This window comes from Kwoniella bestiolae, chromosome 1 (genome assembly GCF_000512585.2).
Source record: "Kwoniella bestiolae CBS 10118 chromosome 1, complete sequence".
In the NCBI taxonomy this organism is placed as follows: Eukaryota; Fungi; Basidiomycota; class Tremellomycetes; order Tremellales; family Cryptococcaceae; genus Kwoniella; species Kwoniella bestiolae.
In genome coordinates this window covers 8,185,766-8,201,292 of record NC_089241.1, presented here as the reverse complement: position 1 = coordinate 8,201,292, position 15,527 = coordinate 8,185,766, and the positions used below count along the sequence as shown (strand labels likewise).

General features: G+C 47.3%; 7 protein-coding genes across 7 annotated transcripts; 6 read left to right on the top strand and 1 right to left on the bottom strand.

Moving 5' to 3' along the window:
- Window positions 1-163: 163 nt before the first annotated feature.
- On the bottom strand, window positions 164-2,515 carry I302_103061 (uncharacterized protein; the record flags this gene model as incomplete). Its single annotated transcript, XM_019188432.1, has 8 exons — window positions 164-219; window positions 272-728; window positions 802-897; window positions 966-1,073; window positions 1,267-1,613; window positions 1,709-1,838; window positions 1,915-2,058; window positions 2,210-2,515. 8 exons carry the CDS (start codon window positions 2,513-2,515, stop codon window positions 164-166), a joined length of 1,644 nt encoding a protein of 547 aa, XP_019051310.1.
- A 461-nt stretch (window positions 2,516-2,976) lies between these two features.
- Window positions 2,977-4,886, top strand: I302_103060 (uncharacterized protein; the record flags this gene model as incomplete). Its single annotated transcript, XM_065869610.1, has 8 exons — window positions 2,977-3,051; window positions 3,113-3,231; window positions 3,293-3,780; window positions 3,888-3,954; window positions 4,028-4,337; window positions 4,436-4,627; window positions 4,691-4,756; window positions 4,854-4,886. The coding sequence occupies 8 exons, from the start codon at window positions 2,977-2,979 to the stop codon at window positions 4,884-4,886; spliced, it is 1,350 nt and encodes a 449-aa protein (XP_065725682.1).
- A 500-nt stretch (window positions 4,887-5,386) lies between these two features.
- I302_103059 (uncharacterized protein) lies at window positions 5,387-6,157 on the top strand (the record flags this gene model as incomplete). Its single annotated transcript, XM_019188430.1, has 1 exon — window positions 5,387-6,157. One exon carries the CDS (start codon window positions 5,387-5,389, stop codon window positions 6,155-6,157), a length of 771 nt encoding a protein of 256 aa, XP_019051308.1.
- An 835-nt stretch (window positions 6,158-6,992) lies between these two features.
- I302_103058 (uncharacterized protein) lies at window positions 6,993-7,954 on the top strand (the record flags this gene model as incomplete). The annotated part of the gene is made up of 4 exons (XM_019188429.1): window positions 6,993-7,168; window positions 7,321-7,422; window positions 7,500-7,700; window positions 7,786-7,954. 4 exons carry the CDS (start codon window positions 6,993-6,995, stop codon window positions 7,952-7,954), a joined length of 648 nt encoding a protein of 215 aa, XP_019051307.1.
- A 658-nt stretch (window positions 7,955-8,612) lies between these two features.
- Window positions 8,613-9,527, top strand: I302_103057 (uncharacterized protein; the record flags this gene model as incomplete). Its single annotated transcript, XM_019188428.1, has 5 exons — window positions 8,613-8,767; window positions 8,841-8,858; window positions 8,924-9,037; window positions 9,201-9,326; window positions 9,386-9,527. 5 exons carry the CDS (start codon window positions 8,613-8,615, stop codon window positions 9,525-9,527), a joined length of 555 nt encoding a protein of 184 aa, XP_019051306.1.
- A 2,397-nt stretch (window positions 9,528-11,924) lies between these two features.
- Window positions 11,925-12,704, top strand: I302_103056 (uncharacterized protein; the record flags this gene model as incomplete). Its single annotated transcript, XM_019188427.1, has 1 exon — window positions 11,925-12,704. The coding sequence occupies one exon, from the start codon at window positions 11,925-11,927 to the stop codon at window positions 12,702-12,704; it is 780 nt and encodes a 259-aa protein (XP_019051305.1).
- A 1,162-nt stretch (window positions 12,705-13,866) lies between these two features.
- I302_103055 (uncharacterized protein) lies at window positions 13,867-14,835 on the top strand (the record flags this gene model as incomplete). Its single annotated transcript, XM_019188426.1, has 5 exons — window positions 13,867-13,907; window positions 13,985-14,167; window positions 14,245-14,388; window positions 14,456-14,668; window positions 14,742-14,835. 5 exons carry the CDS (start codon window positions 13,867-13,869, stop codon window positions 14,833-14,835), a joined length of 675 nt encoding a protein of 224 aa, XP_019051304.1.
- Window positions 14,836-15,527: the final 692 nt, after the last annotated feature.

The following is a 15,527-nucleotide window of genomic DNA, read 5'->3' as shown; positions in this document are numbered from 1 at the left end:
ATTATTATCATTATTAAAATATTTAATCTAAAAGACGAGATCAACTCTCTTATTCTTTGATCAATCTAAACTTGTCCTGTTCGTCCATATAACCAACCCAATCTCCATCGTAATCGGATTCAAATCAAAACAAAATCGAGGTTAATCAATCTCTATCGTTTCTCTAATAATCCACCCAAGATGCAAACCAACAATCAGCATCGACCTTATTCACAATATCTTTGTCAAAGTCATAAAGGTCAAAGCCAAGAGAAAGAAAGGCAAAACTCACTCCCGCAAACCTTGACAATAGCAGCCTTCAACCCCCTCCCAGCAGCCTCCACATCCTTCCTAGCCATATACCCCGAAATGCATATCTTAAGCGACGGTTCAGGCTCAAACACCTCCTGAGACCTCAATCGTCTTGCTCGAGTAATAAGAAGATTGGAAGTCTGCTGGCACTCATCTACTATTTCCTGTAAGATCAATTCCTCCTCTTCCAGCGAGTCTGGTGGATTAAGCAGGAAGATATGAATGAGACCGGAGTTGGGATCGGAGGGGATGGAGATAAGCGCGTCTTTGGAGTCTCCTTCGAGCTTTGAGAGCTGTTGTCTGAAGAGTGCGATGTTGGATTGGAGGGAGGTCATGAGGTTTGGTTGGGCCTTTAGAATATCAATGGCGGCTGAACCGCAGGTCGCTAGCATTGCGGGGAGGGAGGCTGAGAAGACCGAAGCGGAGGAGTTGATTCGCTAGATTATTGAGGATTATCAATAAGTCTGCGTGTTCTAGGTTGATCAGTCGTGGATGTGATGTACTACCCACCTGATGCTGACAAACCACTTGAGAACCTGCACAGAACCCTCCACCTGTTGCTAGACCGTTGGCAAGAGATCCGAGAATCATGTCTACTTCGTTAGCCTATGACAAATAAGAGTGAGTCTCGTGTTCTTGGACATGTCTATTGTCTAGTGTGAGAGGTTACTCACGGGAACACCGAAATGCTCGGTGATTCCTCGACCGTGGGCACCCATCATACCGAACGATTGACATTCGTCGAGGATCAGTCGGTATTTGTATTTCTTTTTCAGCTCGATCTGGATAAATGAGTCGAATTAGCATATTGTCGATGTACATCGCATGAACTGAAGCAGCAAAAGTATAAGGACAATCCAGTATAGACGTGAGAAAAAACCTTTCTATATGATCCATATTTCCCAGTATGGCGCTGCACTATTCCACAGATTCATACAGTGAGAGCCAAAGAGCCAAAGAGGGATGGTCACTCACAACCTTAGGCAAATCCAACAACATCCCATCATTCTCAAAGATCCCCTCAGCCACTATAAACTTCTTCGTCAACTTTCCTCCCTTCCTCTTTCGGTCCCTCTCCACACTCTGCAATACCCTCTCCAGATCCTTCATATCTCCATGAGCATACCACTTGATATTTGATCGCGAAATTTGCAGACCCTTGTGGATACCGAAATTCACGCCTCTGTCCGCTACGATTATATCCCCCCGCTTGGCAAATGCGGGTATTGCCGATGAGACTAAAGCGAAGGCTTGGGAATAGATGATGGATGCTTCAGTGCCTATGAAGGAGGCGATGTCGGCTTCGGCTTTTTGGTGGACGTCTATGACCCCATAAACCATAACGGTGACAAATATCAGCCATACCATCGGATTTGATATGAGGCAAGAGATATGAGAGATGGATGGAAACACTCACCAATAGTACCATAAAATCCACTGGGTCCACAGGTACCTACACCGTATTGACCTAACGTCTCAATGGCTACTTGTTTCATCTTGTCGTTCTCGATGAACCCACACCAGTTGGGCGTGGCCAGGTTGAGTAGCTATCCACGGGCCACAGGGTTTAGCATGATGGTCATATTGTTTACGATAGGTATGAGATGAGATGATGGAACTCACAGTCTTGCCATTAGCAGAGGTCTTGACTTTGATACCATTAGGACCGTAGATGGTAGGGACAGTATCGAGGGTAAAGCTGTCCGCTGGGGTTGGGTCATCTGCCAGGGGGAGTGGGTTGAAGTCGTCTACTAGTTCGTCGATTTCCTATATTACACAATTTCAGTGATCTTACATCACGTACACCCTTACAAAGACAATGTTCATGGTCATGATGGGCTGATCCACGTAAAATGAAGGAGGTGTCTAAATGGAGATGACAAGATGGGATCCTGTAAGGGAGACCACTCAAACCCACCTTTTCAGTCAATTTGATAAAGCTTTTCCCTTCCCCCTCACCCCTCGTCCTCCCTTTCAACACCGTCCTAATGGCAAACGCCAACAGAAACAGCTCCAAGACTGATCTCCACGGATCATCCTGATAACTTGATTTGATATATCTGACAATGATGGGCGATCCAGGTACCTTGTTGAACAGATGTTCGATGGTGTATATGAGGGAGGTAAGGGATGATAAGAGGGGTATGAGGGGTGCAGGGATTTCGGTGGATGCTGGTTGAGCTGTGGCTGCCAATGTTGAAATGGAGGTGTGTATACCGCTCATTTTGTGTTGCTGGAGAAATGGGAAGAGAAGAGATGAGCGGGTGTGGTTTTGAGTACGGGACTGAGATCAAGCAGATGGATGAAAAGAAAGCGACAAAGAGAGGATGAAGAAAACAACAAATCAATTAAATGGGCGACGCGGTCAGAGCCAATGAATGGTCCAAGCGCGAATTACAATAACTTTCTAATCGTTGCATATTCTGATTACAGATTATTTGTAATTAAAATCATCCTAACTTACTTGAATGTGCGGAGACCCCGGATCCATGTTATTTGTCATGCTGATTACGAGTACCGGTAATAAGTTAAAGATAAAGTCCTGGTAACCGTGTCTTCAATTCACTCATCAGCATCAGCATCATCATCATCACTGCTAATTGAGTATTTCAGTCCAACTTGGGACCTTGCCATCCACTCCTACCTCCTGCTCCCCATTCGCCCTTCACCCCATGAACAGCCAGGATGAGCGACCCCAACGAAGAGAGAGATCATTGGAGGTCCGTCATACGGGCCTTTGATGGGTATATGAGGTATCACGTACGATCACCGATTCCCCCGTTCCAGACCAGCGCAGAAGCTGATCTGACTGACGTGGTAGCTCTCGGCCAATCATGCTCGACGGATGAACTTCCTATCTCTGGATAAAGAGTCAAAAGCGATGTTCGACGGGATAGGATATCGGGAGAAGCTGGATGCTGTCGATGAGGGCATAAGGAGGTACAGTATTCCGCTTCCTCCCGCTGAGCATGGAGCTAACCTATATTGATTCACTTACTAGGAATGCCGAATTCATCGAGGAAATGATAGCTACTCCCGTTTTCGCAGATATGTTAGATTCCGATGAGTCCGAATATCATCATTCCCATTCCCATTCCCACTCTTATTCGCATGAACAACCTCACTCCCATTCTCGTGGTAATGGTAATGGGCATGGCGATGGACACCTACCTCCAAACGATTATAAGAAGCAGCAGCAAGAATCCGATCTATCTCAAGATAAGATCCGATCCACTCTACGTTCCTTCGTCCGAGATTGGGCTATCGAAGGCAGAAGAGAAAGAAAGGCATGCTATGATCCATGTTTGGAAGCTTTGGAGAAGTATTATCCCCTGCCTGAGCCGGAGGATGAGAGTGTTGCTGAGATATTGGGTGAATCGGATGGAGAGGGAGAAGGAAGGAAAAGTATAGAGAGGGATAGAGGGACGATAAGGGTGCTGGTGCCGGGTTGTGGACTGGGGAGACTAGCTATGGAGATTGCTGCGAGAGGTGGGTGTGACTTACTAAGTCTCATTGCTACATACACGATCACTCAGCTTCATTGCTACACTTACTATAATTCAAACATTAAATGCTAACGTAGGTGTCATTCGCAGGTTTCGCCTCTCAAGGAAATGAGTTCAGCTCGTACATGTTGATAGCATCAGATTGGGTCCTCAACCAGTAAGCACGACTTACCTTCTCCCTCACATTTTACTGAAGTATTCGTACTGACGAGAGAGTGCACCATGAACAGCACCACACATCGCCATTCACATACAATCTACCCGTACCTCCACTCATTCTCCAACCACCTCTCAACAATGCACAACCTCCTCCTCCGAGTTCAAATACCCGATATCTGTCCCTCGGACGTACTAGGCAATGGACAAGGTGGAGCTTTTTCATTGGTTGCGGGTGACTTCGAAGAGATCTACGGGCCGTCCTCGTGGGATCTTCCGCCTGCGCCGACGACCGAGGAAGGGTGGGAAGATAATGAAGGTGATGGTCAGGTGTGTCAGAAGGGGAGGTGGGGTGCTGTGGTCACTTGTTTCTTCATTGATTGTGTGAGTGTCTAATTCGTAGATGCGATCCAGCACCTATGATCCTGACTGAATCGTTCATCGGTAATGAGTATACCAAGCTAATCTTGTTTCCTTGGCAGGCCCGGAACGTCCTGAATTATTTGCGCATAATACATACGATCCTAGCAGATGACGGCGTATGGATCAACATCGGTCCGCTGTTGTGGCATTTCGAAAATTCACCTAAAAAATCCCCAAAGGGGGAAGGTAGTATTGAATTGAGTTTGGACGAGGTGAAGGAGTTGGCTAGGAGGGTAGGCTTTGACATCAAGGTGCGTACCTTCTCTATACACACAAGGCTGGAGGGCTGATAATGAATAATCCTCGAAATATAGGAAGAAAAGATGATCAATACTACTTATACGGGTATACCGGATGGTATGTTGAAACATGAATATAATGTGAGTTGTGCTGCTTTTCCCGAGTTGAAGCAAGTAACGGACAGGAACTGTCATAATGATATTATGAAGACCAAAACTGATTTTTTTGGACACATAGGCTGCATTCTGGGTGGCGACGAAACGAAAATAGGTGTAGGAGGCAGCAGCAACAAAAAGATTCGCATTATCTTGAGCAATCCCATGCATGATAATACCATTTTTCCTATCATATACTCACGTTACGAAGCTTCTCTATACGTGAATGACATATTGTTAGGAACACTACACCGACTTAGGAGGTAAAACCCCACTGTTCATGTCAAACGATGAAGTCATACAGTGCACCAAGCTTGAGGTCAAACGATCTGGATCTGACGAGTCGGCTGGCGACAAAGATGACACGTGTATTTCTAACAGAGAAAGACGAGGGTGGATTCGAACATAAAGGTGGCTTATGAAGTAGCAGTGACGATTTGTCGTCTTCCATGTTCCATCGTCAGGAGGCCTGTAGGGTATATAACAGGAGTTTGGGGCCCTTGCAACTGACAATGTCCTTTCTAGAATCATAATCACACAATCACCCACAATCCCACCCATTCGGCTCTAAGTGCTCAACGCTGCCTCATTACATAACTCCTGCCTCTTTACCCAATGTCTACTGACACTTCTGCACTAGGTGTCCCTTTAGCCGGTGGCTCCGGTGGGGCAAGCAGTTTCCCATCCTCATCTGTTCAAGCGGGAGGAACCTCTAATGCACTCAGCGATCCTGACAAGGAGAACATTCTCGAGAGCATCGATGCAGCAATCCAAAGTTTCCAGGCTCTGTTGAGGGATCAACAACGAGAGAAACGAAACGAATATGCTCAGGCAAACAGCAAGATGGTTCTTCATGTTCTCCAAGAGGTCAAGGATGACGTTAACGCTGCCGAACCCATCGATTTTTCGACGTCCATCGAGGAGAGCTGGAGAGCATCTCCCCTTGGGAAATACCAAAAGCACGAGCGGCCATCTGTAAAAGATTGGCAGGAGAGAATACGAGAGGATATCAGTAAAGCCTCTGGGAGAGAAGCTCCCTTCGAAGCGATTGTAGTTTCGGCCTTGTTCACCATTGGGTCGTACGTAGATCAAACGCAGTCTCACTGGAGTCAGCCTCCCCCCCAAAAGGATGACCATTACGCTCAGTCGTCCGTCGCAGATCGCGCTTGGGACTTTGTTGCCATTCAATCAGCTAGGAACCCCCAATACCACAAGAAAATGGACGAGATGCACAAATCTTACGTGGAGGAGGGCCGACAGCAGCTGTCCGGAGGTGTGTCCCAAAGTGACAGTCCACCCTCGAGAAAGACTCCTTGGTATATGAGAGGCAGTTCCTGGTTCCAGGGTAGTTCGAAGGGAAGTAAGTCGGCCATGCGGTCTGAATGATGTGTTTGGGCTGTGTATCCGGTGTGGCGTTTCGGGAGGAAAGGCAAGTATTGATCGAAATATTCAGACGATACACAGCAGAATGTGATCCGTTCGCGAAGGCAGGTCAGACTCGCAGTAGCAAGGGGGGCCCAGTAAAAGCGCACCCCAAACTATCAGATCATTATGTTCATACATCCTTCACGTTTAGTTGTGCATATTGTCGTCCTGCTGTCACGCCTCCAAGTGTCCGATCCGTAAACCTGAATGGAGCGCACCGGGGTGTATACCCGCATGGGAAAGGGTGGATCACGCAGTCGATGTGTCTGGAGGTAGAGCGTTCAAGTGCGGCCTGTGATAAAAGTTCACCTTACATGCATCTCCGCGTTTTTCGGAAGGGCTTGTACCCGCTTTTCAGTGTCAAGAAGGATCCAGGCGAATATTCTCACAGTTTGACCCTGTGGCAGGTGATTGAGGGGTCTTAATTCTATATGAGCCAGGATGCGCGATGTCATTGTCAGTTCCCAGAGGCTTGTATATCTATTTCGGGGAGAATGCGTAAGATCCTTCCCTTCTCCGGATAAACGTCTGTCGTCGACAGTCTGATGTGTAACAACGAAAGTGGAGACTACGAAATACAGACTTGTAATCCTTTTTGTTTTACAGACCATTGTAGAAGGGCTTCTCACCTTATTTAGCCTTTGTCGCCACTGACGTGCTGAACCGTAGAAATCCTTATTAAGCTGTATGCTTGCTGACCTGCCTGGATAAGTATTTGTATTATTCAGTTCTCGTCACCTCCTGCACCCAGACGACCGTACTGTAGCAAAGCCGATTTGTCTCTGAACAACGCAACATGTCCGAGATGGATAACGACGAACAAACGGTAGAGACTGAATCTGAGAGCACCAACTCTGAGCTGACGGAATCGCAATTATTATCAGGACAAGCAGAGCTTCAATCGAGCATCGCAAAGTTGGAGAACAGGAAGAGCGAGCTTGATCTTCACATCAATGCGATACTAGGAACCGGGTAAGTTAGGTCAAGTCTACCTGGCTATCAACACCAACCGTTCTAATGGTACTGGTACTGCGATGTTGTGTTTCTTTGCTGATCGCTGGGGTTGCGCTCCCTCCAATGTGTCGTACTGGTTTCAGCAAGGTCCATGAATCTGATGCGAGCAGCTACCTGGAAGAGAAGAGGAAAAGGAAAGCTGAGGTATCATCGCAGATCGAATTCTTTCAAGCGGTGCTGAAACATGGTGGAACACATACCGACGCTTCCGAGTGCGTGACCTGCCTCTTTAGCGAATGTGCGCGATGTCCTTGGGTATTAATTGACAATGTCTTCACTGCATTCATAGTTACTTGAGATCTTACTATGCCCAGAACCTCATGGAACGCAAAGATGATCTCGATTCTGACTTGGCGCCACCACTTGTCATTTCTCGAGCGGCGAGTCTAGCTAGTAGGCTTTACATGAAGGATCTCCTCTCCGATGCTCCCGAGTTCTTAAGGAACGACCCTTCTAGGACTCATGACCAGCGCATAGAGGACATGGCCTAGTGAGTGGTACCCCCGCTAGGGTCATATACAGTGGATCAAGGTCTGATTGATGAATCGGTTCATATTGATGGTTATATCTTACAGTGAAGGTGCCTGTCAAGTGGCCGAAAATGGAACCATTACTACTCGTATTGAAGAGCTTGCCCAGTCCCCTGCTGTTCTAGAGTGGATCGCTAATTGGGCTGAAGAAAACGCCAACAGCAATGCACTGCTTCCTCACAGTGTTGGATCGACCGCCCAACATCACGAATAAGTTACAGTTTGTAGCCGGGGGGGCAGATCACTCAATCATTGCATCTTGACCTATACTTTGCGACTCATGATTCGCCCTGTCACTTATGGATACATCTCGTACTATCAACATGTTCTGAGTGACTGGGCCATTGTCCTCATGAGAGTGCTCATATTTTTTGGTAATTGGCTTCTGACTCCTCAGTGGTGCTGCATCAACCGCTCGGAGCTAAAAGGGCTGAGAGATTGTGCGGGTTGAGGTCACGCTCATCTGTCATGTGCCCGTCACATGCAGTGCCGAAGTCATAAGTTGATCTCTCTCTAACCGTGCTACTTGTGCAAGCAGCTTTTACAATTATTTTACATGTGATGTCATCCCCGATCACATCGAAGTCGAGATATCCCCAACTTCAAGAACGCATGAAAAGAGTGGCAGATGGAAGTCCAAAAAACAAGATATCTGACCATTTTCAATCCTCCTTTTAGTATTCGAATGACCTTATTCTCGCTTATGCGACCACGACAATGTGTCCTTTGCCGCTCTCAACGTTGATACAGGACTCCGAAAAAACATATAACCAGTCCCAGGCTTAAGAAAGCAATTGCCAATCGTAGTAAAACACACAAATATCACTAGAAATCCTCCCGCTCCTCCTGCTCCACCAGGTCTGATACCCAGCATGGACGGACTCTCATCTTCAACCAAGGAGCGCATGGCAGTAGAATTGACAGGCGAAGCTCTGAGAACTGTCACACGAAATGCCACGATGATCAATGCCTTGCGGTCATGGGTGCCTTATTATCAACGCAAGATTGATCAGCTCACACAGTCTGAGTGAGTAAAATGACTCGAACGATAGAATTCAGGACACGTCTCGGGGCAGAGTGGCTGATTTGACACATATCAGCTCAACCTCTAGTGCCAGGTCAGTGATGCTCTTTAGATGAACATCGAGGTGCTGATCCTGCTGAGGAAATGTGAGTGGTATAGTTTGGATAGGCATCAAGAACTTTCAGACTTAGCTGCCAGTCAACAAGTGAACAGCTGGTGCCTCTGTCGCACGCTAGCGACAGCTTGTGAAGGCAAAGAGTCAGACGCCGATGAGTGAGTTTCTCTTCCCGCGCTTCATTTTCTGCTTGGGTATATCCAAAAAGATGTGTAAGGGGATCGCAAGTCTAACGAGCTCTTTCCCCTTCAGCTATCTTGTCTTGTATTACACAGAACACAATTAGGGATTCGAAACAAGTGTGATCACGTCACCATATAGCGAAATTGCAGAACAGGCAAGCAAAGCATACTTGGCGAACCTGGTGACATTTGCTCAACGAATCCATCCCGAGCAGGCAAACGAGTCAATACCGACACTGGAAGGGGTGCGCAAGGACCGTGTCGAGTGAGTCCATCTACCTTGTCATATTGCAGCTTGCTGCTTGCTGATTCGTAATCTCTCAGCGAGGTGTTGAATAAGTTGAGATCGGAAGAAGAGTCTGATCGCTGTGAGAGGGTCGCCAAGAAGATCGAAAAATGTCTCGAGATCCTTTCAAACGGCATTCTCCATAAAGATGAGCTCTATATCGTGAACACGACGACCTGAAATTTCTCCGTGCTGTCATGCGATTCGGGAAGCAGAACTGCGACTCCGAAATTGCAGTCTTTTGAATCTTGCATGGGGTTAGTAACGCAGCTTTAACATACAATTCAGGCTTCTTATGTCCAATTTGAACGTTCTGATATATGCATGAGATGTGTCAGAGCGATCTGCAAAATTTCCATTTCGTACTGCAGATTGAACAAAAGGAGGAAGGCGGGAGATGAAAGCAGGGGGTGGATGTCTTTAGGCTGAAACGGGCAACTTATGACTTTTGTGAACACCTTCCATTCAACTGGTCTCATCGTCATGATGACACTCCAAAGCTATTGGACATTGTGCACGCATAGGAAAGTTCTGCCAATGGGTCGAACAACCTTTGTATGGCGATGATAATGGAGTGCTCCAGCGCTTCTCAGAGTTATCGTGGAAGCAAGGTCTGGACCCCTTCTCCTTCAAGCGTAGGCCAGTGAGGTCAAATCCCCTCTCCACCTTTCGGGCAGATTAAACCTGTTGACGAAAGTTGATCTGTCGGACTCTCTTTGTTCGCCACTTTTCCGAACTTCGTCTCGAACACTCTCTCTACCTCTCTCCCGCTTTCTTCTCTTCTTACATACCAACCTGTTAAGCACACGTAGCCCCATACACCATCGGCCTTACTCGCTAGAGAATACCAAAGACATGTCTGACGCCGATATCGAAAATTCATCGTCGACCAGCTCAGAATCTGAGCCTAAACAGACGGATTCCGCGATTCTATGGGGTCAACAAGAGCTTCGAGGTAGAATCAGTGCGTTGACAGACAGATTTGACGAGGTCGATACTCACATCAATGGAGTTCTGAGAACTAAGTAGGCGTACAGCCAGCCACGATCGCTTAGTTTGACTTGAGGTCGTACTGATCATCCCCATATTTCCCGGACAAGGCCATCATCACTCAAGAAGGACAGAATTATCTCACGGACAAGGTGGATCAAAAGCTGTGGGTCGACTCGGAATTGCGATTCTGCAAGGCAATTTTAGAATCTGGTGGGATATTCCAGGACGCTTTCGAGTAGGTGTTCTTCTTGATTATGTTAAGAGATCACTAACTTAGCATTGTGGTTGACGACTCTGTATTCTTGCGGGATCGTACGTCCTTTTGTAGTTACCTGAGCGTGTACTACGTAGGCAATCATACACGCGAGGAGACTGAACCCGAGATACCGTACTCGCGAATGATCGATCTGGCCAGTCACACATGTCTGAGCGACATGGCTTACAAATCCGATGCCGTCTTGGGGCATTTACCATTGGAAAAGAGGCTTATGGACTCTGCCCGGTACGTACGGCTTGTGCTCTTACCCCAAAGCCACGCACAAGCTGAAGACGCACACTGACAGGCATTGACTGTCAAATAAGCGATGTCGCCTTTCAAGTCTCGCGATCTCGGAAAACTGCTAATCGGATTGAGAGACTATATAAGTCATTCAGCGTCATCGAATGTATCAGGAGATGGAACGCAGAGAAAGGAGTAGTGGATTCCCAGTTGCTCAAAGGGACTTGTGCGTATTCTCAATGCGTTTGCTACCTTCCTGCAAGCATGTAGAGGGATGATCCAGGGTAGCCCTAATCTTCAATATGCGGATTCGCTGTCAGGGAGTGTATCTCGAGGGCAAGCGCGTAAATCTCAGAATGCCAACCGACTGTTGCCGCTTGTAGCGAACAACACTGCCTTACATATGATTTTGTCGATTCACACTCGCGGTAAATATGAAGCTACGATGAACATCTCTGGCGATACTACTGTATCAGTACGCATTCTCAGTGGGGCCTGTGTTGAGTTCGCGTGCCAATTTCGTTAAGCTCAAAGTTTTGTGTGGCTTTCAGATAGGACAAGGATTAGTCGATAACGGCAAAGTGTTTTCCACGATGAATGTAATTGTTCAGCACTGTACTGCACATGGCTTCGACTTCATCTAGCATGACGACGAAACTCTCCCCCCTTTGTTCCGAGTCGCAGCTTACTGAGGTCCCCATACGCTGATACATTTGGAATCTCGATGAGGTCATTATGGATGTGTGGCTGGCACTGTTTTGTCATCGCTTACATGACTCCGCAAAGTCATAGGTGGAGAGCCTCATCGGTGAGTAAAACGGACTTGATATGAGTATGAACGATGACAAAGGTGATGTGCGTTGTGTGAGAAGAGGAGAGGAACTGGGGAAGAAATCAAGTACAAAGGTGCCTCTGACGCTTGCAGTGAACGACAGTCTCATTGTCGAAGGGTGGAAAGTATAAAGCAGGCGTCAAAGACACCTAAGCATTGTCATTGTTCATTCACGATCCATACTCTCACAATCCCACCCATCCAATCTTCCAACTCACCGCCACGTCTGACCACATCTGCATGCTTGCACCTCATGTCTTTTGGTCGTAGCACACAAGACCTCCCTTCTATTGCCACCAGCGTCGGGACAGGTACGGTTTCTGCGCCGTCCAATGAAGCAGGAAACACCTCTCACACGCTGGAAGATCCAGCTAAGCAGGCGCTCCTAGATGAGATAGATTCGGTATCTGGAAGTTGTCAACGTCAAATAGTTTATCAAAGAGAGAAACGACCAGTGGCTGCAGAGTATACTATGGCAATCCACAAGATGACCATTGATTTTCTCACAGACCTCAAGAACAACATCACCTGCGAGAACCCCGATGACTCGTCGAGTCGCATCAAGGAAAGCTGGGTTCGGTCTCCAGAAAGTAGACTGTATGAGAACGACTGGCCAACCATAGGACAATGGCATGGTAAGAGAGAGGAGGATATCAACAAAGCCTCAGGAAGGAAATACCCTTTCACAGCCCGAATCATGGATGTCCTCCCCTGTATCGAAGTAAACCTGAAAAATTGTCATTCCAGCAGTTCGCACACTCGCCGCAAACCGAAAGTGCCTTATGACTCGGAAGGCCTCGTGAATCGGGCGTGGGACTTTGCCTGGGTCCGATCAACTGAAGGCCCCTCGTATGACGCTGGGATCCAGAGTAGCTTTGACTCCTACGTGACGGAGTTCGAACATGAGCTATCCGGAGGTGCTACCGAAAGAGACAATCAGATCCCGGATCGAACCTGGTGGAGTAAATTTAACCCTTTTAGTCGTAGCTCGCAGAGAAGTGGTCAAAAGGAGAGGAAATGGTGCTGTATTTGAGATCTCTTGAGAAGTGGGTTTATAGGGTAGGGAACACAGTTTTGATTATGTTGAAGTCCCGTGATACTCGAAAGCTAGCTCGACATCGAAAGTTTCCTATAGCCGATATATACATGACTGTAGTCTCTCTGTTATATTACATGTAGAAGTGCAGAAGTCAACTTCTTACAAAGATCATTCATCTTGAATGGTGAAAGAAGCAAGATGATCCGTTTGTGCATCTTACCGAGACGTGCAACAATAAATGGCAATGCTACTTGATGAGTGCTGGATCAGGCAAGCACAGTGTGAGAAATACAGATCGTATCATTCAGTACACATTCCCCAGTTATCTCCATATATTCTCTTACATTCACATGCAGACGGAACTGCACAGACCCTCATGCTAGGGGGTTTTTCTAAGTTGAACTTGTGCAATCGTCTGATTATAAAGTTTCGAAGTGCAGGGGTTTCCCAGCTTGGAACCACACGTAATGCGAGGCAGGTGGTGCTTGTGATGCTGTTAAAAAAAGAACATCTAACCATCTTGAAGATTACAGCGGAGCTTCCTTCCGAATATCTAGGCGCTGGATTCCTCGTTGATTACGGTTTCATTTGCCACCATGCAATAGTCACGACTCCTCACTACTATACCGCTGTTCAATCATAAGTCCATCCGTTGTAACTCGATATCGTATCAATTTGGAGCGATCGAGAAGAGTTGTTTCCATCCTTTGTGCTCTGAATCCTTTGTGCTCGAAAGGTTTCGCGCGCCTTCATGCCTGACCGAAATTCCATGACGTATGTAGCGTAACCGTCCGGTCGAGAGGCTCCTTGAGGGTGATCTTTGCATCAGTGCGACTTGTGGCAGAAGCCTGGAATACAAAGTCCAGACCTCTATCATACGCTTGTTTCGTGCATCTCCCTTTACGTTCAACAAAGCATTTGCGGCTCCGATTTGCAATGCTCGTCTTTTCAGAGCCTTCTGGACATGAAGGGATTGTTTCTCCTTTGCCATGTCATTGGCAGCGGAGTCTTCGCTTACTGATGAGAACACATATATATAGATCGATTCGGTACCCCTCTCCATCTACTGTAACACTTTTCTACTTCAGATTCTTCATTCAGCGCTCACCCCGCTTTCTACTTTCGCACTACAAACTATCTACACACGCTGACTGCTATGCCTCAAAGATCCTCCAATGGGTCCAGGCCTGGAACCAAGTGAGTTCCCACCTAAATTCTTTGTACTGTCCCTCACAGGAGTTATGGCGGTAATTAATGGATGGATCTATCTTTAGCCAACGAGCAAGGGAAAGGGCGGCCCAAGTTCTTGCCGACTTGTATGACGACGATACCGTTCCCGCAAACCAGTCCAGTCAAGATCCTACACAACCTGAGTATTGGGAGCACAGGATCGCTGAATGCGATACAAAGCTCTCAGACCTCTCTCAAGAGAAAGCCATCTTTCGATCTCTCGGAGGGTGAGCAAATACCGTATCGATCCCCCGTCTTCATGCCGATCTTGCATTGCTGATGAAGATGTCACCCGCCTGAAAAGTGTGGAGGGCAGGCGCACGACCCCTATGGATCGATACCTCGATGAGTGCACGCAAAACGAGCAATGGTATCAATTGAAGCGAGAGCATGCGATCTTTCGAGCCGAATCAGCTCGTACCACTTATACAAGTGCTGACGCAGACCAGTATGTGCATCCGTCAGATGTATAGGGTCAGGGGGCAAAGCTCACACTAAAACAACGGGTCAAATAGTCTATTGGAGATGCTTTATGCCACTAAGGTATCAAGGAACCCTGATGGAAGTGCTGTCAGCTTTGGGTTCTCGTTACCAAGAGAAGCAGGCATTAATGCAGCAAGCGCGTGGTATATATTTGACAAGTACAGGAGACCATCGGGTGACGAACCAGTGGATCCGTGGACGTCAGCCCCAGAGAATCAGTACTTGCTCAACACGACTCTTGCTGAGTGAGTTTTTTTGTACTTTCGGCCTATAACAACGAGCGATCCGTCGAGATGAAGGCTCACTGTTCTGCTTTAGTGACTTGGTGCAAAAGTTCAAGCATGACGATGATGCTGTCCGTCGAGTGAGGGAGCTATCCACCGCGTTAAGAAGCATGGCATCCAGCGGTTGACCTGTGCTTTGCAGCTGTTGTTTATGAGGTGGTCATTTGAGTCTGAGCTTAGCTAGGATTAACTTGCTTTTGTTGAGTATGCACGATTCGATCACCTACCTGAGATCCTGGTTCTTCTGATCTGGTCGTGTTTCACTGTTCTCACCTGTGGGCAACACGATCTTCCCTAGTGCACATATATATACTTCATATCGCTCCGGACATTCTTGAACGTCTGGTGTCGTCGGGATGACAAGTGTTCACCCTTGACGAGATACAAGCTAGATATCCAATTCAGTCTTCCCATCTTCGACTGTGCCTCCCTCTCTGTATCGATTCCACCACTGTGCAAAGGACCACACTCTTCTGTCTATAAACCACACTCTCTTAGCATTGTTTCGACAAGATTTCTAAGAGATCTGTGACCTGAAATGACCAAGTCGGAGAGCATAAAGCACTGGGATCTAAGGGCAAACCAGGGTTAACAAAGAACCTATTCAAATATGATGGCCGTCCACTCAAAGCTCCTGTTGACGTGCTGCTTCCACACTCCGTGAGACATCGGGGCACGGCGGTGACTGATATTCACCTCAATGCATGTCTCAGATACAATTGAGGGGGTCGAGCTTGAAGTACTGTCTGAACGCGGACAAGAGCCACAGAGATACTGGACATGGCCGTGACCCGCATACTCGAGGCCGCATGCCCCGAAA